The 22,188-nt window shown below is 42.9% G+C and overlaps 2 protein-coding genes and 1 pseudogene across 2 annotated transcripts in view; 1 reads left to right on the top strand and 2 right to left on the bottom strand.

The window, feature by feature from the left end:
- Positions 1 to 3,247: 3,247 nt before the first annotated feature.
- Positions 3,248 to 17,829, bottom strand: L3hypdh (trans-L-3-hydroxyproline dehydratase). The gene is made up of 5 exons (XM_008839500.3): positions 17,172 to 17,829; positions 11,568 to 11,737; positions 9,818 to 9,940; positions 9,601 to 9,738; positions 3,248 to 5,188 (listed from the first exon to the last, which is right to left on the bottom strand). Exons 1-5 carry the CDS (start codon positions 17,686 to 17,688, stop codon positions 5,063 to 5,065), a joined length of 1,074 nt encoding a protein of 357 aa, XP_008837722.1. The 5' UTR covers positions 17,689 to 17,829; the 3' UTR covers positions 3,248 to 5,062.
- On the bottom strand, positions 5,203 to 8,443 carry LOC115071435 (annotated as a pseudogene).
- A 402-nt stretch (positions 17,830 to 18,231) lies between the features above and the next one.
- Positions 18,232 to 22,188, top strand: part of Jkamp (JNK1/MAPK8 associated membrane protein) — an 11,325-nt gene continuing 7,368 nt past the window's right edge. Inside the window, exons 1-2 of the mRNA XM_008839499.3 lie at positions 18,232 to 18,594; positions 21,519 to 21,673. Coding sequence (XP_008837721.1) covers positions 21,612 to 21,673 — 62 coding nt within the window. The 5' untranslated portion in view covers positions 18,232 to 18,594; positions 21,519 to 21,611. The remainder of the gene's footprint in view (positions 18,595 to 21,518; positions 21,674 to 22,188) is intronic.

Genomic DNA, 22,188 nt, shown 5'->3' with positions numbered 1-22,188 from the left:
GGAGGGGGAGCGGCTGCTGCGGGGACTCGGGCTCGGTCTCAGGGAGGGGGGCGGCCTTGACGTGGGTTCCAGGCGTTGCCGAGGGAACCGCGTGTTTACGCAGAGCGCGGGGCGGGACGCCAGCCTAGTACCCCAGAAAGCCGGCCCACAACGTCTCCTCCCATCACCCGGAGTGACCCGGCCAGGGGTCTGCGCAAGCCTGCTGGACCTCTTCAGCCACCCAGCGGGGCCAAAGTGCAACTGTCCCGCTTACAAAAGGCGGATTCAATGAGGTGCAGTCTTGCTCTTTCCTGGCAGGCACAGATGCCCTACAAGGGGGTCTTTGAGAGGGGGCGTTTCTGGCATATGCAGGTAGGAAAGGAAAACAGTCCACATCTTGAACTTGCGGGCCAGAATAATCTAAACCAACATTTCTGGAATTCGGGCAGGCAGCAGAATCACCCAGAGGTAATAATATGTTAAAAAGGGATTGGGCCTCCATCTCAGTTTCAAATGATGTAGGGCAAGGGTAAGGACCAAGCATTTGCAGGGGTGGTGATGATGCTAGTACAAGGGCCACACTTGGAAAATTACTGATGTAACTGACTTTTTGAATAGATTCCCTGCTGACTCCCAGCAGTCCTGAGCCTGGGCTCCTAAATTTAAATCCGTCTCTGATTCTGAACAGAGGCATGTGCCTCTTAGAGGCAAGATGTCATCTCTTGTTCAAGGGCCTGGACCTCAGGACTGTAACTGACTAATGCATGGGTTGAGGGCAGGGAGAAATAATGGCTCCTGCCCTGCTGTTAGCCTTTGATCTCTGGAATGTAGTTTGTGTTGCGTTTATGGTGCTGTTGGTCCCCACTGTAGATACTGTTAAACAGTAATAGGAAAGTCATAGCTGCCTAGGACAGTTGCAGCTCCAGATGGCCTCATGGCCTTGAGGGAGTAAAGTGTGATTAACCTTCAGGTAACCATTAGGTTACCTGGGCTCTTCTCCAAAGCAAGTTTGCAAAGTGTGGGCCCTGGACCAGCAGCATTATCAGCATTCCTAGCGTTCACCCAGCACATGCCAGTGGCACCTCTTTCCCAGTTGCAACAAATAAAAATATCTCTAGAAATTGCCAAATTCTCCTTTAGGGTATAATAACTATAGATCAATTTATTTAGTAAACCCAATTTTTAACCATAATGTGTAGTTTTAGGAAAAACAAATAAGGCTTCTAGCCCCCAAAGGCTTACACAAATATATTACAAAGAAATAAGTGTTTTAAAAGATGTAGGAGTGAAATTCAATGGAGATGATTAACATGCTAGAGTAGTTGATAAAGACTGCACAATACATAATGTTACCCCAGAAAGGGAAAGGGTGGTGATGCAGGAAGGGGTGTGGGGGTGGGGTGGGGATGAAGAGGAGGAGTAGCAATATATTGAAAACACATGTGACATCATCCAAAGCTTAGTGTTGAAGTTAGTGGTATCTGAATCCTAGGCTACACGAAAGTGGGCAGTAAAAAGAGAAATGTGGAAGGTTTTCTTGTGAAAGCCCTTAAGTGCTGTGCTGTGGAGACTGAGCTTCGCGGAGGAGAAAGTTGAATGGAACTAGTTGTTGAAGTTTATCAAGGGAGGGAGCACCACAGTCGGGTACATAGTTCAAAAAGGCCAGAGTAACCTCACCTCCTGGTTCCTTTCTTTCCTTATCTGCATCAGTGTTCTCTCTTCTGCTCGTTTATGTTTTGTTGTCCATCGAGGCCCAGGCCTCTGCTCCCCTGAACTTTCCTCATGTCACAGACAAAGCTTCATAATTTCACATATCTCCATGGACATGAGTGGGACAACTTAGGGACAAGTAGTGGGTGAAGAAGGGGTGATGAGTCGAATACAAGCGGGTAGTAAAACCAAGAAGCTGTAAAGGAAGCATTGCTGGGCAGGTGGTGCTATGGTTAGTACACTGGTAATGTTTCCACTGTCAGCTCAGTTTGAAAGCTGATTGCTCTCTTGAGGTCAGCTCTATCTTTTACCTCAAGTACAGGCTTTTCATGTATTTCAGAGTAAAGATAAGTTGCTAGGTAAGAGAAGATGCTCCTGAAAAACCTGGGCCCAATCAAGTAATTAACACAGATTTCCCAAAAAGTTTTGCTACTCAGAGGCAGCCTCCTTACAGATACCACCTCAGAGAGTGTTAGAAATGCCCCAAACCTCATGGTTAATTGATCAGGGTTTGTATTGTAAGACTCTGGCTGATTCACACATATATAGAAGTATAAACATCACCTTAAGGAAGGAATAGTATATAATTTGTGATTTTCTGAGGGTTGAAAGATGACCAGATTCTGGAGGACTGGGAGCAAAGAGGGGATACAGACCTTGGCTCCCACAACTGAGGACAGAGTACCAACCTAATGGGCTTGGGAGCCTCACTAGCTCTGTGGGTGACCTTGGCACCCAGGGGTTAGTGGTTCTTGTTCTAATGGGTTATCACACTTGCCTTCAAGGAGCCAGCAGCGGTGTCCACCATGGGTTGGATAAACCCTGGGGTGACCCTTAGACCTGACAATTAGGTCAAGCACAGTTTCCAGACAGTAACCAGGCAAAAACGATAAAATAGTTGGAAATACGAGGAAAATATGCCCAATAAGCAGAGAGTAAGATCTAGAAGTTTGACCCCCAAGGAAGGAGTTAGGGGTGACAGCAAGCTGCAGGCATGGGGATGCTTGTTTTATCCTGTTTGTGATGAACATAGTTAAGTATTCAGGGGAAGATACCAGGGGTCGGGGGTGGGGAGGGGGAAAGGAGGTTGGGGTGCCTGAAATTGTTGAGGAGGTAAGCGCCTTATTGAGATGGTTGGAGTAAAAGTGAGTATTATCTAGAAGCAGAGTTAACAGAGCTCTTGTGGAGGTGAGGGGTGGATTGATCTCCCTAGAGTTTCTGACTCCAAGGGAGGTGAGGCAAAGGACAGACTAAATACTCTAAGGGTTTGGTGCTGGTTTAGATTAGAATGCAGGAAAAGTTAGGTGCTACCTGCTTTTAATGTTTAAGAAATATGACTTGGGGCTGGAAAGCTGGCTCAGCGATTAAGAGCACTGACTGCTCTTGCAGAGGACCCAGCACATACATGGTAGCTAACAACTGTCTGTACTCCAGTTCCAGGGGATGTGATGATGCCCTCTTTTGACCTCCTTGGACACTGCATGACACGGGTACACCTACCTACATGTAAGCAATACATACTCACTCATACAGTCATAAAATAAAAATAAACAAAATATTAAAATAAGAAATAGGACTTTATTAAAGTACTGTATCTGGAACTTGAAGTTCTGACTGTCCAGTCATAGAGGTGAGATGTACTAGGAAAACAAGGGTTGGAGTGGCACTGCCTCTGGAATGACTATGGGAGAGTTATTTAACCTATCTGGCATCTCCCTCCCTTATGTAAGTGGGATAAATGCAGTGGGCATCCTGTAGGTGAGGTACAGAGCGTCTACCCTGAAGTAGGAATTAGAGAATATACCATCTGTAGACAATTCTTAAACAAGAGGGAACCAACTGAAAGTCAACTATTATCACCAAGAACTGACCACTCTTAACTGGGTCACTGACAAAACTCTCCTTGGTAGCCAAGGGATACTGCAGTGTGTGCTTTAAAGTAGAAGATGTGTATATGGCACATTATAAAGTATAACTTTTAGACGATATATTTGTTCTAATTAATGATAGACGATATCAAGATACAAAATAGTGATTCTACTTTTAAAATATACAGCAAATCAAATCTTCAGAAAAATATTTGGTCACAGTGAGTTTTCTTTGAAATAAGTGATAATTTTACCACAAAACCTGAACTTTTTTTGTAACTGGGAATAAAAATACTAACTTTATAGTTTTTCTTTTGGTTAGGTAATTATAGACCCAATAAATGGATCAGTATAGACTTTCTGAGTGATAAAGTCAGTTAACATTAATTCAGTATTTGGCATATTCAAATAAAATACTATTACCTCACAAAAGAATTTACTGCATTTTCTGAGGGAACCACATGATAATGGTTCCATTTTTGATAACTGATATGACCAATTTTTTCTTTCTTTTCTTTTGAGACAAGTTCTCAATATATAATCCAGGCTGGCCTCAAACTCACAGTCCTTTTGCCTCTATCTCCCAAGTGCTGGGATTACAGGCATGTACAACCACATCTAGTTTTTAAAAATTATTTTTAACACCTAGATTAACTAGCAAAAATGCCAATAATGAGCAGCTCTTTCATGTTTTAAGTCTAGCATGCAGCTGACAGAGCATGAGTGTCATTCCATTGTAATGGTGCATGGGTTAATTTCTACTTCACACCTGTATTTCAACTTAGCATGAGGCTCTGGAGTCAATCCTCAGAACCAACCAAACAAATAAACAAAAGAAAAACCAATTAAGCAACAAACAAAATACTGCCCACCTCCCAAACACACCCACACACACAATTAAAGAGATGGCAAAAATCTGATTATTACTTGGTCTTTGCAGAATCAGCATATGACTTTATGACAACTTGGGTGCTAACAGATGTTGGAGCTGGGGACTCTGCAACAAAGAGGGTACACCACAGCAGCTATATGCTTAGAGAAGCTGACTCCATTTGATCTTTCCCAGACTATGTCAAATGTTGAGAACTTTGTATGATTCCCCCTCAGTATGCTCTTATGAGGGCTTTATATACTTGAACTAGAACAATAAAATAGCAAACTTAGAAAATTCATTGTTGTGTGTTGTATGACAACTGAAACTATCAAAGAATCTTTAAGAAATATAGTCATTACTGTAGTGTCATATTTAAAAGTAAGTTTTAATTTTACCTCATATATTAATGACTAGAATCTCATTTTTAAGCACTTTGTATGCCACATTAGTGATATACCAAAAAAAATTTTCAAATATGAAGTATAATGCCTTCTATTTAGCAATGGTGTACTGTTTTAGAAAGAATAGAAATTAGCTTACATGTGTAATTGGATACTGGCTTTCATATAATTCAGAGAAAATAGCACTTATAATTTCTTTAAAAAGAAAATGCAGAAAATCACAGAAGAGGTCACTTGAGAAGAAACCCATCTCTCAGTGGGTCATCATCTTCTACTGTAAGGCTGGCTGTACCACTGTAATGAGCTCGTCCTGAAACTTCCACTACAACAGCTTTAAAATCACCACACTTTGCTTCCTGAAAAAGACAAAAGCACACTATGGAAATGCTGCAGTCATGTGCGGGTCTTTAAAGATGGGCTCTTGGTTCTTATGCTGAGGGAACCCCAAGTGTTAATCCTAAGGGCAAAGGGAGGCTCTTAAGGGGGGGTGACATGGTCAGCTGTGTATTTTAGTAACCTTAGTGGGAAAGTGGGGGCAGATAGGAGAAAGGCTAGAATCCCAGAAACCTACTGAGAAAGAACACTGATTCACTTATGAGGCAGATTTTAGTGAAGAAGGAAGAGAATATAGATACTTTGGAGGTAGAATTGGTAGCCTGATGAGGGAAGTAAGGAACTAGGGATGTGGGAAATATGACCATAGTTTCCAGCTTGGAAGTGACATTATTAGCATTTCTATTCACCAAGGTGGGGATAAAGGGAGGAACACAGGAAGGGAGGGATGGAAGGAGGGAGGGAGGAAGGGAGACAGACATTTTAACTTGCAGAACTTAGAGATGAGTGAGCTTGTTAGATTTGGAAAGCGGTGCAGGACAGGCATGGCAGGGTGAAGGTCTGGGACTCATCTTCAGCAGGTGGTTGAGAACTGAGGTCTAAGAAGTAGATGAAATTGTCCAGTGACATCAGACTGGAGAGAGACGACAAGGAAGCTAGGCATGAAATGCTAGGGACATGTAATTGGAAGCCCAAGGAAAAGATGCAGGGGCAGGAAAGAAGTAACACCAGAGAGCCTGAGCAGCTAGGGCTCTTCCCCACAGGGAAGGAGTGCAGGGCAAGCAAGGGTCACTAACTAGACCACAAACCTGTTGTGGTTTGAATCTGAAGTGTTCCTCACAGAGTCATGTGTTTGAACACTTGGTTCCCAGCTGGTGGTGGTTTGGGGGAAGTTGTGGAAGCTTTAGTAGGTGGAGCCTCGCTGGAGAGAGTGGGTCACTGTAGTGAGGGGTGGAGGTTTTCCAGCCTGGCTTGCTTTCTTTCACTCTGCTTCCTGAGGGTGCATTGTGACCAGCTGGCCTCCCCTCCTGCAGCTATGGAACTTAGCCCCTTGAACAGTAAGACAGAATAAACCTCTCCCCTCAGATTGTCAGGTCACAGCAATGAGAAAAGTAGCTAAAACATCTTACCTGTAGTAGTCTTATTTTCTAATTTTAACATAATAACTGAAAGTAAAGGTAAAATGTCAAATTTTAACTCTGGAGAGTTTATTTACATATAAATTTTGCAGGGCTGGGGGCTGAACTCAGGACCTTGTGCTTGCAGGGCAAGCGCTTTACCACTGAGCTACATTCGCAGCTCATTTTATTATTTTAATCTAAAGCTTCATTGAACTTTAGTTTTTCTAGAAGCAATTATAGTACTGCTGTGCAGCAACTCCAAGATAAAACCTTTTGTCTTGGAGAGAAGCTTCTTAAGGCACAAGATGTTCTATGAGGAGTGAAATATTCCATCCTGCAGGGAAGCTTAAGTTCAGAAAGTTCACAACTCAGGAAGTCACTGTAATATCAGATACACTAGGCCCCTGTCTTCCCAAGCATATACATAAGCCTAAGAACTGCTAAGGGGCACTCAGATTAGTTATGCTGCCTGAAGGAGGTACAGACCACCTGAGCTGAAAAAGGCATTCTCTAACCTGTCTAGCCACCTGCAAGTTGTGCAGTACTCCAGGTTTCCAGCCTTCATGAGCTGTCACCCATGCTGGGGTGGGTGTTGGTGATGCAGCTGTTTCTGACTCTTTTGGTTCCTGTAACTCCAGTAAAACTCACTGGTTCACCAATTGGACTTTGGTGGTACCCTTACTTTGGGCTGTGGGCCCTCTGCGGTCAGTAGACATTTGTTCATGTCTCCTCAGGAATAGTGGCACACAAGTATTTAACAGCCTGGGGTCTGTTGAGAGACACTAAGCCCTGGAAAATGATCTGACTTTATAACTCTCCTTTAGTATGAGATAATATGTATAAAGTTCTTAGCTTGGAAACTGGCACACAGCAAAATACCTAGTAAATACTGTAGGTTATTATTTTAGCTCCAATATCAGATTCTGAAGACAGTGTGCTCCAAATTATTACAAACAATATAAATGATTTGGCATATTATAAAAATATTGTTTGGTACATGAACCTCTAGCTTAAAGAGAATTAAATGTTCAGAAATAAAGAAACCTTAAAACCAGCTATATTACGGTAGATTGCTTCCTGTGTTAAAGAACTCTTTAAAAAATTTATTTTTAAAATTATGTATGTATATGTGCATGTGAATCCAGGTGTCTGCGGAGGCCAGAGGGGTTAGATCACCCTGAAGCTGGACTTACAGGTGGTTGTGAGCCGGCCACCCAATGTGGATGATAGGAACCAAACTCAGGTACTTTGCAAGAGCAGTATGCACTCTTAACCTGGAGCCATCTCTCCAGTACCCATTAAAGGACTCTTCATCAGTAGATTTATCCACTAAATGATGATTAATCATTCTATAATATATTTAATTTACTACTGAGTAGATTTATTAGTGGTTGCCACATTTGATTCATTACAAAAATTCTACTTTCTACAACTTACATATTTCACATTCTACATAACATAAAATACTCATAGAACAAAGGGAAAAACAAACCCAAAACTCTTAATTTAGTGGTTCTCAATCTTTTTGTTTCAGGACAAGTTATATCTCAGTATTTGAGGACCTCCAGGAGTTTCTGTTCATGTATGTTGGATCTCTCAGTACTTACTGAGAATTAAAGATATTTGTTCATTACATCATTTTAAAAAGAACCTATTACACATTAACTGTCTTTTGTGAAAAAAACTATTATTTTTCCAATGAATTTTTTAATGAGAAAGTGGTATCATTTTATATTCTTTTTTTTTTAACCATAAGTTGTGGTTTTTATTACTTAGAAAAGTCTCATGGTTATTTTGCTTTCTGACTCTGTGCTTGTGCCTTCGACACTTTTACAACGATTTTCTGCTCCTCAATAAGGAAAGCATGCTTGATCCTGTCACGAACACATTTAGCACACATAGAACCACCATAAGCCCTGCTGACGTGTTTTTTTGTTTTGGACAATCTCATGAGGACTTTAGGCCTCACAGCTTGAACCCCCTGAAGTCTGCCTGGGCACACACCACATGCAGATTTTGGTGCTTTCCCAACCTTCTTGGTATAAAGGTAAACAATCCTGTTACCAGGGGTTCGGGCAGCCTAGTTTTGTTAGAGCATGTGTTTTAGGAAAGCCTATGCTCGTATGTCAAACACTGGACCATTCTGAGTGCCTGCAAACACTGTCCCCGGAAGAGGAAAAAGAAAGCTTTATATTCTTTTTAAAAAATGTTTTATTATTTTTATTTTATGTGTATGAGTATATTGCCTATGTTTATATATGTGGACCTGTGTCATGCAATGTCCCCAGAGGTCAGAAGAGGGCATTGGATCTCCTGGAGCTGGACTTAGGATGGTTGTTAGCCAAAATGTGGGTCCTGGGAATTGAACCTGGGTTCTCTGCAAGAGCAGCCTTAATTGCTTAACTCTTAACTGCTGAGCCATCTCTCCAGCTCATTTTATATTCTGGCAAGCCTCTGACTTGTCTGTCTTAATAGAGGACAGCTGGATTCTTATGCGCTTCTGCATTTAATTATTCAGTTGGTTGGAATGACGTTTACAATATGGACGTACTCTGGACAAATGACTTTTACTTAACCTTGCAACCAAAGAATTAATCTTCTTAGCTTGCTTATAATGTAAACAAGCTCACTGAGCCATGTGCTTCTCTTATGACCTAGTCCTTCATGACCCTTCCTTGTCCTCCACCCAAAATATATGAATATGTGTGTGCATGCTTTACATATAAAGTTTTACAAATCACCTATCTTACCACATTGCAAACAATGAGAGAAATTGTAGTTGTGTGTGTGGTATTTTAGGACTAGGGATCAAAGGATCAAATTCTTCTCTGATAAGATAATTCCCCATTACATGCTGGATATACTGTTTCAATAAAACAAAGAGTGGGCCCTTGTTCTAGAGCACAGCACTGAGAGAATTCTGAAGGAACAGATTTTTAGTAGTTTGGGTCTTCTCTCAGTCTTAAAATAGATGCTAAGAGTCAGGCTGTTTTTTATTAAGGCATAACTGATGTGGCTTAGAAATCACTCATCAGGTAGCCTCTGGAGAACTCTACTGCTTTTGAAAGAATGAGTGAAACATAAACAGCATCAGTATTATTATCATAGCTTTGACCCATGGAAAGCACATTGTGGGCGCATAGACTTGCCAACACTACGCTTTGGAGAACGGATATCCTAGTAGAACAAAAGTCTTTACAGGCCTGCTTTAAAATTATCTTCTGAGTGGAGTGAAGAAACTTACCCAGCACCCAGCCCAGGCCTCTTCAGCTCTTAATGGACAGTTACATGTAAGAAGTGAAAGTGACACTCACCCTCACAGCACTCCCTGTGAACACTGAGCCAGTCGCACTGCTTTTAAAGGCTCTGGTCTGGTTCAATTGCAGAAGGCCTTTGTGATACTGCAAAGCAATGCGGGCTGTCACTCCTGAGCCAGTGGGGCTTCTGTCAACCTGTTTGAGAAGATAGGAATGGGAAGGTTCTGTATTCAACGCACCTGGTGTTTGTGCCTGACAGCTACAGTTTTGGTACCTGTTCATCTGCAAACACGCAGATGTTGGTGGTTGGCACCTCACTGTAGGCATCGTTTCCATCTGTTAAAATAGTTCCATAGAGAAAGGCAAGATCTTCACTCTCAGGATGATTGATTTTAAACTGCAAATAACAACAAAATAACCATTTGTAAAATGTTTTCATTCAAATTTGTCTTCAGAAATAATGTTAGTGAGAGACTCTTGGCCATATTTTAAAAATATGTGCTACTTTTTAAATACCTTGTGTGGCAAGTCTCTAAATAACTACTTGATATTACATCATTCTTGATAAACGGTTTTATTGGAAGCTATGATTCTTATCATATGTTGAGTCCATGCTAGAGAAACTGCCCTGTATCTAGCCTCCACTAAAGAAACAGTCCTATTTTATATGAAGCCCAACACACACATTCTGTGAAGCACTGAAATCAAGATGGTCAGTCCACAGGCTGGCTGTGGCTGAGCTATGGTCAGCGTATTGAAGAGGAAATGTAGGAGAGCTGCGGTATATACCAGTTACCAGCAGGAAAAAGTAAAAAGGTTCGGAAGCTAGTAACAAGTCAGAGAAGCAATTGGATAAAGACAAACCAAACCAAACCAAACCACTAGAGGTTCCATGAAAGGCAGCAGATACACACAGTGGCCAGGACCATCAGCAGTACAGCACATTGAGGCCCAAAGATGTAAGACTTCCAAATCTTGGAAGATCAAATGGTTTACGCTTTCCTGGATTTCTGTAATGTCTGATAAGAGTCTATCTAAGTCCAAGTTAAACAGGCCTGAACATATGTTGTCTGATTTCGTAGAGCCCCTGTGCTGCCTTCTGCCACAGCATACATTGTAGGTGTGGTAGCTCCCTCCTCTAGATCGAGCTCTTGGGAGATTATAATTGATTCTTCCTTTGGGTCTCCAGCATCTAGCACAGTGTCTGACATATCCAATACATTCTTGTTACATATCTGTTAAAGAATGAGGATGAATGTATATTACATTAACTGTAGCCTTTTGTAGACCCCACAAAAGGTCTTTCCCTAAATCTGCATCAGCAATATGACTGGTCAGCAGTTGACAGAAGATTTTTACTGCCCCAGTGCTTTGATGACAGAACTTGGATTTCCTCAAGGTACAAGGACTCTGAACTCTGAGAGCCCACTTCTTGCCCAGCTGCCTGCATGTGCTATCATGCCTGGTGGAGTAACTTCTTTTCAGTATAAGAAAAGTTCACTAGGAATTCATGCTCTTGAAATAATCTTATCAGACTTAATGAAACTTATCTGTAAGTTACATCTACACACTATTTTCAAGTATTTCATGAAGAATGACCACATACAGCAAAACATATGCATAATATTTACTGTATGTTTAAGAAACTGTAAACTATTTTGTCATGTACAATTAAATAGCTGTTATTTATTGTTACACTTATTGAACATTTACTATGGGGCAGGTCCTAATCTAAATTCATGTATTGATTTATTTCACTTGTACAACATTCTTAAAATCGGATATTCTATAATTTCCAGTTGGAAGGTAGGAAAACTAGGGCACATGGAGGTTAGGTCATGAATGCTCTAAGTGGAAAAGCTAGAAATCACAAATAGCTCACTCTACAGCCCCTTTACCCAGCACCCTATTCTTAGTATGACTAAAACTTTAAATGCATAGCTATTTAATTTCCTTAATGGGCATGATAATCTTTCTCTCAAGTCATACAGGTGGCATGTGTTATGTGCAGAGCCCAGACTGACCTGAGCTCTCACCGCTGCTGTCACTGTGCTTGCCGCATCTACAAGGTCCCTGGTCTTCGCAGAACACACATCAAGTCCTAATTTTTCTGCAGTAACCAGTGCATAAAATGCTCCACCATATGCAATGTCCACAACCACCTTTCCATGTCCAGGAACATCCACTACAAGGTCTGAAAAAGATGTATTTAGAGACAGGTTTGTTAGCAAAAATATTATATCATTTTTATTATTTATTCTGAAGCAGAGCCTTTTTTAGCATAAAAAGAAATGAAGTGAAATCCATTTTCAAGCAAGTGTCAGGTAATGACAGCTTGGTGGTTCTTGTTTAAATTTGACGTTTACAAAAGTTAGTATCTGGATGCATGTTTCTCAATTATACACGCATCTTTGTTATCTACTCTGAAGTTCTTCTGTAAAGAGCATCATAGAAGGCTACTAAGAGATGGGAAGACTCTAGGACATTCACTTGTGGACAGCACAAAAAAATGGAACTGGTGAGATGGCTCATTGGTTAAAAGTGCTTCCTGCTCTTCCAGAGACCTGAGTTTGATTCCCAGTTCCTACACCAGGTGACTTACAACACCATGCTTACAATTCAGCTCCAGGATCATGCCTCTCCTGGCTTCTGCAGGCACCTGCACACATTGACACACATTCACAGACACACAGACATACACACTCACACACGGACACATAAATAGAAATAAATCTTTAAAAAATTTTAATTGTATCTGTATGAGTATATTGTCTGCATGTATACCCAGGTTGTGCAATGCCCAAAGAGGTCAGAAGAGGGTGTTGGATTCCACTGGAACTTGAGTTACAGACAGTTGTTAGCCACCAGCCATGTCACGTGGGTGCTGGGACGCAAACCTGGGTCTTCTGCAAGAGCAGCCAGTTCTCTTAATCACTGAGCCATCTCTCCAGCCCAGAAATAAATTTTTTTTTCTGGTCTTTTTGAGACAGGGTCTCCCTGTTGCCCCAGCTAGCCTAGAACTCACTATGTAGACCAGGCTGGCCTCAAACTTACAGAGATCTGCCTGCCTCTGCCTCCCAAGTGCCAGGATTAAAGGCATGTGCCACCACGCCTGGCCCAGAAATAAATATTAATAAAGTAAAATAAAACAAACCCCCTTATAAGTTATATGCAAACACTCATGTACATGATTTCATCTTAAAAGAATTGATAGCAAATACTCAAAAATAAAACCACTATGGGATAGATGACTACTCCAGGACCATTTGGCATCAGGATTTTAATCTGTGCATTGGAAGTCCCTGACGTAACTAAAATTTCACGTAGGGTCAATTTAAAATCCTTCAGCCCTATTTCCAAAGCAATGGTGGTAGATGATATTGTGGGAGATCCTGTTTTCACTCCCACTCACGGTGTCTTTTCAGTTCAAAGTGGCCTAGTGATCACTGTCTTGAGGAGGCAAGTGGTCAGGGAGACTATGGGTCTCCCTGCTTTTGCTTTATGGAAACCTAAATTCTCAGGGGAAAGACATGTATTGACGAAGGAGTGTCCTGAAGGAGAAATATTTCTGTTAGGCAATAGAGAAATTTCCTTGGCCTGGGGAGAGAGGAGGTAAAAGGTCCGGAAGGCAGAGAGAACCCATGTTGGCTCCCCCACAGCACCATGGGAGGGCATGGTTGGTGCAGCCAATCAGGAGATGGGAAGCTAGCCGGACAACATGGACTGAGGCTGACAAGGCTTTGCTGGCCAACGGTGCAAGCTGAGGTGAAAAGACCCTCTTGTCCAAGGCACTGCCCCCTTCAAGAAGCTTTGTTCCCACGTTGGGAAATGGGACAGTGTCTGGAAGCGTGAGCTAAGCTATCGGAAAAGATGGGGGACTCACTTTCAGAAATTAAGTTGTAAAACAAAGTATTTCCTGTATACCTGGATTTTCACACCGACTCACACTGGGATCACACAAAGATCCGCGTGCAGTGAGTTAGGCCAGTGTATAGAGGGCCTTAAATAGGATGTGTCGAAATAAAACTAGATGGGCTAGGGAATGGCCCAGTGGGTAAGAGTGTTTGCTCTGCAAACATGAGGCCTGAACTTGAATCCCTGGCACCCACATTAAAAAGCCAGGAATGGCTATACCTGCAACCCCAGCATTGGGGTATAGACAGGTAGATTCCGAGAATTCACTGACCAGCCAGCCTAGGCAAAATGGCAAGCTTCTGATTTTGGTTTCAAGGCATAAAGACAGGCAACATCCTGCTCTGTCTTCCATATGTATGCATCCCCACACTTACATGCATACACTACACAAACATGTACTACACTACACACACATACAGTAAACTACACATACATACACTGCACACATGCAATAGAGATATTTTATTATTTTTATTATTTATGTGTATGAGTGTATTGCCTACATGTATGTTAATGCCCCTATGTCGTGCAGTGCCCTGGGAGGTCAGAAGAGGGCATTGGATCCCCTGGAACTGGAGTTTCAGAAGGCTGTTAGTTGCCATGTGGGTACTGGGAACCAAACTGATGTCCTTTGCAAGAGCAGTCAGTGCTCTTAACTGCTGTGCCATCTCTTCAGCCCTCAGTAGAGCTAATTTATAATCAAAGTAGTTAGACATGAACCTTACAGCAACACTGAATCAGCAGTGCTTCTGTCTTGAGACAATGCAACATGAAAAAGGTTTAATGAAGGGAGAAGGAGGAACACTATGGAAGGAAGACAGCTGGAATATGGGAAGCTAGGGCTGAATGGCGGGTGTGGGCATCCAAGGACATGAGAGACAGGCTGCCTTGCCTGCCCCCTTTTCTAGACTGTGAGCAACACAGTGGCCACCAATGTTGGGCCAGGTGGAGTGGGAAAAGTTAGCTCAAGTGAGAGGGTTGCTAACATATAATTACTCTATCATGTAACCCAAGCTGGCCTAGAACTCACCATCTTCCTGACCCAGTCTCCTGAGTTGCTGGAATTATAGGTATGCAATCACAATGCCTGGCTGTCACTTTTCTTTTTAAATCATTAAATTATTAACATTAAAAATTAAGAGACTTCTTCCAACCATGAGTACATCTCATGTGTTAGGCATGTTGCCTACACTAGCTCCTTAATAACTTGGCAAAAGATCAAAGGATCAGAGGGAGCGCTGAGAGGTAAGAACTACACTATTTGCTATCACTTTGTTCTCAGCTATCCACCAAGTAAGTGGCAGAGCATGGAGTCAAACTCGGGACCAGGTGACTCTGAAATCCCAACCCTTTTCCCTGAAATGTGCAACCTGCATTAGAATTCAGTCCAAAATCTGAAGTCTTTCCTTTTCTTCTATGCAAGCTTATCATGAGATTTTAATTTCATTTCCTTCACTTAAGACTTGGGATACTTATTGTATATACCAATTGATGTGGGAGATGTAAGAGGCACAGAATGAATAGAACAGCCTTTCTCCTTGAAGTTGTTAGACAAGATAACACTTAAAATGTGCCATAGGGTATAAATGGGTCTAATACATGAGGACTTTTTTCCAGAAATATATCTCTGTAAGCTATAAAAATGAGAAGAAGAAATCTGGCAGACTTGGGTTCTAGTCCTGGTACTTAGTACAGCTTTACTGTCCTTGTATGTAAAATTGAATTGCTAGTTCCCCTAAGAGAACTGTTTTGCCATTCCACACAATAATAAGTAGAGTACCTGGCACAGATTAGTAAGCCTGGCAAATGTTAATAATAAATCCAATGTTTAATTTCCAGTAGGAATAGCTTTCTCAAGATGCCCTGATAGCCACAACTGCCAACAGCATATTCTCCATATTTCATCTATTTAGCTACTCTTTTAACCACTATTATTGATTACCTACTGTTTGAGACTCATGGAATACAGTGAACAAAGTGTTTGCATTTTAGAGTGGAGGGACAGAATGAACTCCATAGCCCTCTCATCTGGGAACTGGTGCCATTTTCAGTTTACAGATTGTGGCTTTCTTATAAAGTCACCAAGCCGGGAAGGGCAGAGTGGCGCTCTTGAACACCATCCTCTGCCTTTTATGCATTTTTTTCAGGTGGAGTGATACGGGATTTCATCTTCCTGATATTTCAAAGTCACGGATTTTTGTGCACTTTTTGTGAGGTCACATAGGGATACTGTCAGGAACTACGATATGCGAATTGTTGGTAGTCCCTCTTCTTATTAACCCGGGGTAAGATGCCGTTACCAGCTGTCTGTTCTCACAAAGTCCAGTCCCTCTAATCTGCTGCTTGAGTTGCCTGGGGGGAAACTAGGTAGCCAGGCTAGTTAAAAAATTTTTTTTAATGCAACCTTAAACATACATGTCTTCCTCAAGTGCCAAACTATATGTGACACCCATTCTCTTAAAGAGCATCAGCTCCCCGGAGACATTCTTTATCTTATGTTTCCACTGTTTCTAATGCCTGTTCTGCTACAGTAGCGTTCATACAGGCTGGCCTAGAATCCAATTACTCTGGGGGGATCAAATGTTCCTGCTGAATGCTTTGCATGGCTTGAAGACTTAGGAGAGAAGCTGTGGTAACCTTATTCCTGGATTGCCTAAATTAGCCCCAGCTTATTCTAAGTATCTTCATTGACAGAATTCAGCCCTGCAGGTGTGCCCAAACTTTTGCCATAGTGATAAAGTTCACATTAGAGAACCATGAAATCCAGTAACAAAATAAACAAAAACACAAAAAATCTTACCATTTTAAATAAGTTTACATATTTTGTGTTGGGCCCTATTCATAGCTATCCTGGGGTGTGGGGGGTCTATGAGCTGCAAGTTGGATACTCTTGCTAGAGGGAGGGATGGGATGAAAGAAAAGACCCCAGTTACCAGGGAACTCTCAGAAGGATCTCTGTCTTTGAAAGGGTTTTGGTTATACAGATGGCCTGCTTGGCAAGGTAACTAAGGATCTGTACTTGGGGAACCCTGCAAAACTTTTGCATGTTTCTGTATGTCCAGGAAACCAATGATCCCATATATCTTGAAGTCTTTGCATATTAAGGAATATTTTTCATATATTTAAAAAATTCTAAGAATCTTGCATACTCTCTAACAAAAACCTCTGGCTCAGAGAGCTTACATAATTTGCCCAAGGCTGCATGGCTTCCAGGGGTTGTCAGGATGTGAACCCAGGCAATATCCTTGTTTTTAAGTAAGAACAGAAACATCCCTATCCTCACTTATGAATTTAGTTCTGTCACTGCCATTTAGTTCTTCCCCAAAGCCAAGGGGCTTTCACTACAACTTCGTAGCCCATGCTGGCCTGGAACTGACCGGAACTCGGGTAAAAGCACTGTCCTTTGCTTTCTTGATTTCATTCTACTGTGCAATACCTAGGAATGCCTGACAAGAGTGGAGTCTGGAACTTGAGTAAGGGCAACACGGATTGCTACCCACTCCAGGATCCCCTGGGCGTTAAGGTATGCAGGGTAACTGAATTGCAAGCACAAAAAGATGCTGAAGCACGTTTTCAGTAATTTGGAATTACCTTTTCATTAGTGGCTAGAGTATGCAGGGTGGGTTAGTCGCCAGTGATTCCAGCATGTAGAGCAGCGGTTAGAAGCCTCTGGCTTGTGCCCCTACCCGGGCCGGTAAGGTCCCATTGGTTACCTGCGGCCAGAACGAAGGCCGGGACGCTATGGAAGCGTACAGGGCCGCAGCTGCGGCCACCCTCACACGCTACGAAGGCGGCCACCAGCCCGCACGGGCAGTGGATGTTGACGCGGGCCTCGCGGACCCCCGCTGGGGGAGCGGGCACCAGTCCAAAGTCGAGAGCGAAGCGGCCCAGCGCCAGCACCGCGTGGCCACACATGGAGCTGTAGCCCTCGTTGTGCAGGAACAAGACGCCCAGGTGCGCATCGGGCAGCTCACTGGGCACCAGGACCGCACCATACATGTCCCGGTGGCCCCGGGGCTCGAACACCAGCCGACGCCGCACGTAGTCGAGGTGCTGGCGCATGTAGCGCCGCTTAGCCAGGAGTGTAGGCCCGGCCACCTCCGGACACCCGGCGCGCACTATGCGCAGGGGCTCTCCGCCAGTGTGCATGTCCACCACCGACAGCGCCGGCGTCCTAGGGTCGTGCGGCGGCAGCCCGGGCACGGCCAGTGCCGTCTCCATCGTCTGCATCCAGCTACTGCCTCACAGCCCAGCCGAGATGAATGATGAGCCCTGCGGAAGAAGGGGCAAGGCGGGTGGCAACACGCAGCTACGCCGCTGAGCAGAGACCACCAAGCCAACTAGAGAGAGGCTGCAAGCCCAGCCCAGGCAGGGGCGGGGCCTGGGAGACTAGACCACCCACCTCCTGGGCGGGGCCTATGAGAGTAGCCCTCACACGGGGGTGGGGTTTGGGAGACAGACCTCACTCCGAGGGCGGGGCCTGTGAGATAAGCCCTCACCACGGGGCGGGGCCTGTAAGAGTAGCCCTCACACGGGGGTGGGGTTTGGGAGGATAGACCGCACTGAGGGGGCGGGGCCTGTGAGATGACCTCACTGCGAGCGCGGGGCCTGGAGACTAGCCAGCACAGCTGGGCGAGGCCTCAGAGACTAGACCACACCGTGGGGGCGGGGCGTGGTAGGCCAGACCAGGAAATGAGGGCTTAAGCACGGAGCCTAGACCAGGATGTGGAGGCGGGGCCATAGACTGGAGGGCCACGCCTCTGAGCCTGGACCGGGGCGGGGCGGGGCGACGGGGACTAGACCAGGAAGCGTAGTCGGCGTTTCTGAGGCCAGATAAGGAAACCTGAGCGACGCCTCACAACCTAGACCAGGAAACGGGGTGGGCCTGGGAGTTCAGGCCCGGAAGCCGAGGCCGGACACTCGAGCCTAGACAAGGAAACGGGGCGAGGTGTCGGAGGTTTGACTAGTGGTTGGGCGGGTTCTCAGAGCCTAGATGTAGCGCGGGCGGGGCTTCAGGGCTGTGGTCCAGGTTACTGGGAGGCGGAGCCGCTGGGAAAGCTGTAGCCCGGATGTCCGGGCGATTCGTTTGGATTGACTGATCCCTCGGCTCTCCGGGAATCCTAACGCGGCCAATGGGTAAGTGGTCGCCCAGGCTCCACTGTCCCGGTCTCCGCAGCTTTTCCACGCGGTAGGCTCGGGCTCGGCTCCTGGCGGACCGCTATGGCGTGGCGGTACAGGCTCGCCCCTTGCTGTCCCCGCGCCGGGGGCCAGGCCCTATTGCTCCTGGGGTTGGGGTTATCTGCTCTAGGGAGGCTGCAGAAGGGCACGGGCTGCTGCAGGAGGAATAGCTGAGCCTTGGTTGCGCTCTTCCAAATGTCTCTTCAGTCTCTTTGTTTCTTGTGCAGGAAACACATTCATGATGGTTGACTTCAGAATTAAAAGCACGGGCGTTAGTGCAGGAAAGCAAGGAAGCTGAACCTAATTGCCCTTAACATCTTGTCATTTTACCCTCAAATGTAAATTTCAAGGGTCCTTCATAAAGGGCGAGACTTGCAGAGAAGAGCAAGGTTATCATCTTAGCCATAGGTCTCTAAAGGAAACGAAAGGCGATTGAACAGGTACTTGGAGTCAGGGTTTTATTTGGTAGATGAGCTTTGCTTTCAGTTCATTTCAATGGTTTTCAAACCTTGTTTTTGAGATCTTTAGATGTACAGATAAAAAAAACTCTTGGGGAAGAAGCTTCCAGTGCTAAACTTATGCCTTCCCCAAAAATCTGAGACACGATTCGTTTCATGTATTTAGTTTATTGATTACGATTGCTTAAAAAATAAATACTGAAAAAGCGTGGGTTTAAAAAATGTCAAATATTTGACAAAAGTGAAAATATTTTAAACCTATTTAAAATAAGTATTTTAGACAGTTTTTCTCTTTTTCTTAGCAGCATAAGGAGAAAAACCAGATTGACAAGAATTTGAAAGGGTCTTGTTTAAGCAGTCTGCAGATTGTGAATGCATGAAAAATTTGAGAAATGATTGTTCAATAATAATATTACAAATTTTACAAATTAATTCACATAGAAGCCACAATTTTGGCTTTATTGTAGGGTCGATGGCAGATTCTTAGAGTGCAGTGACACTGTCCTGTTTCTCTGTGGACTGTTAGTGGCTCTTGAGCAGCAGAGCCAGATGCTCCATATACGGTTACTGAGCAAGGGAATCAGTGCATGAAGAATATCAGGTGCCTCTGCTGAAAAGACACCTCCAGTTTCTCCCTGTAGATGAGGCCCAAATGATCTGTAGGGGTTTAGTTTTGTTTTTAAATTTTTTCTTACATCTTTAAAATGTTAGGGAGGGTTATTTTATGTGTATGGGTGTTTTGCCTACATGTATGTAGGTATACCACATGTGTGTTGTGCCTGCTGAGGTTCTAAGAGGACATCAGATTCCCTGGGATTCGAGTTATAGTTGGGTGTTAGCCACCATGTAGGGGCTGGGAACTGAACCCTGGGTCCTTTGAGAGAGCAGCAAGTGCTCTTAACCATGGAGCCATCTCTTCAACCCTGATTTTACCATGTCTTCAAGGAATTGATTCCAAGGCAATGGTTCTCAAAATATTGGTCAGAAGCTCAATGCTAGCCTTGGTGAAATTTTCTAGTGTCCTAAAAGATAATGATAAAGGGTAGGGTAATGTGTTTATATGGAGGTGAATTGACATGTTCTAAAGATCTACCCGCTGTTCTGAAATTATATCTTTCAGCTTTCTGTTAATACATTCTGTTATGAACAAAGAATGAGTGCATGTGTATGCCTAACTTCCTGAGTGGGCAAATGAAAAATAGTGACTAACAGTGATTTTTTTTTAACTGAAAAAAACTTTGTGTGGGTATATATGATATGTATGTGGACACATTTGAGCCACAACACACACATGAATGTCAGAGGACAACTTTTGGGAGTCAGTTCTCTCCTGCTACCATGCACTGGTTCTGGGAATCAAACTCAAGTTGTCAGGCTTACGTGGCAAGTGCTTTTACCTGTTGAGCCCCCTCTCTGGCCCTCTATCAGTGATTTTTTTAAAAAATTTCTTTTGAACCATGTAATGAATGAAATCCAAAAAATCATAGGGACAGGCTTTCTGGAACCATTGGAAAGGTGCTGGGTTAAGGCTCTGAGTTCTGGGGTGGAGCCTGCTGTGCTAGTTGAAGACTTTAATCATAAGGCACAATATATAACCCGAATGTAACCTGCAGTGTCATAGTGTGAGGGAATTTAAAACTGAATGCATCCAGATTTTTGTATAATACATACATTTAAAATGGGCTTGAGCTATTTCTGACAAGTACTTCAACTTTTATTGGGTTATTTTATATGTATATATATATATATAATATGTAATCACAAATATATATGTTTCTCACCAGCCATTGTTGCTGTGCATGCAAAGCCAAGTTGTCAGCATCTCCTAATTTGTAGACACAAGCTATGCTGGAAAGGATGTGGGGTAAGTCCTATGTTAATATTATTTCATTTGTAAGATCTGTGTACTTTTGAAATATTTTCACACATAGAATCTTTTTTTCTTAAATATACCCATTAATTGATAAGCATATGGAAGTATTAATAAAAGCCTTGTTTGTATTGTTATGTTGGTGACTCTGCTACATCTTTCTTGACAATCACAAATGTTTTAAAAATATTTTATAATGTCTATTAGTCTTTCATGATTTAGTAGAGTGATTTCTAAAGTAAGTTAATATTATAGCTCCATAAAATTTCTCTGCAGTTATTTTCATATGATGTTACCAGCTAGGCTTTTTGTTGAGTATTGGCTATTTTAGTAACTAAAATGAATCTTTAATGAGCATTTTACAGATATAGCACATATAAGAGATGTTTGGTTTTGTAGATTTTTAAAAATTCTATTCTAGTATTCTACACTTATGTTTTCTTTTTTAATTTTAAAAGCTATAGATACTTAAAATTTTAAACTAAAACGGAATGACTTAGAGAATGACCTTAAAATAATATCTGTATATAAAGCAGTACTTTTATATGTTGTAGGTGTGCCCAAGAGGACAGAGGACGAATGCTCAGAAATACTGTCAGCCTTGCACAGAGTCCCCAGAACTTTATGATTGGCTCTATCTTGGATTTATGGCTATGCTTCCTCTCGTTTTACATTGGTTCTTCATTGAGTGGTATTCAGGGAAAAAGAGGTTAGCACATTCTGAGTATATCTGGATGGACTGACATTGGACTAACCGTCACTTCTTTATTTTGATGGCTAGCACACAGTCTTCTACGACCTACACCCTCAGCCTGATTATCATTTAGAAGAGTAATTATTCTTCATCTGTTGTTTCAAAAGTGACAAACAAATGTTTCTTTATATTTTGACTTTTTTTTTTTTTTTGGTCTTTTTGAGACAGGGTCTCCCTGTAGCCCCAGCTATCCTGGAACTCACTATGTAGACCAGGCTGGCCTTGAACTCACAGAGATCTGCCTGCCTCTGCCTCCCAAGTGCTGGGATTAAAGGCATGCGCCACTACGCCCAGCTTATATTTTGACTTTTAAAAAAATAATTGTAGCAAGAAAGCAATGATAGGGCATGTCTTGGTCATTTTTAATGGTAGTATCCTTTATTTTTCAATGGAAAAAGGAATCCTCAAAGATTTACAGACAGCAAAGCCAAAAAAAGGGGGGAGGGATAAAAAACAGTGTTTTGAAGTAT

The sequence above is a fragment of the Nannospalax galili genome, unplaced genomic scaffold, assembly GCF_000622305.1.
Source record: "Nannospalax galili isolate Female #2095 unplaced genomic scaffold, S.galili_v1.0 scaffold336, whole genome shotgun sequence".
Taxonomy (NCBI): domain Eukaryota; kingdom Metazoa; phylum Chordata; class Mammalia; order Rodentia; family Spalacidae; genus Nannospalax; species Nannospalax galili.
This window is presented reverse-complemented; position numbering and strand designations above follow the sequence as displayed.

Coding starts and splice junctions, on each gene's coding strand:
- L3hypdh (XM_008839500.3), bottom strand. CDS start 17,688: ATGCAGACGATGGAGACGGCACTGGCCGTGCCCGGGCTGCCGCCGCAC. Junction 11,738..17,171: donor GGCCTTCGTTCTGGCCGCAG/GTAACCAATGGG, acceptor CATCTTTTTCAG/ACCTTGTAGTGGATGTTCCT. Junction 9,739..9,817: donor GCGTGTTTGCAGATGAACAG/GTACCAAAACTG, acceptor CTTCTCAAACAG/GTTGACAGAAGCCCCACTGG.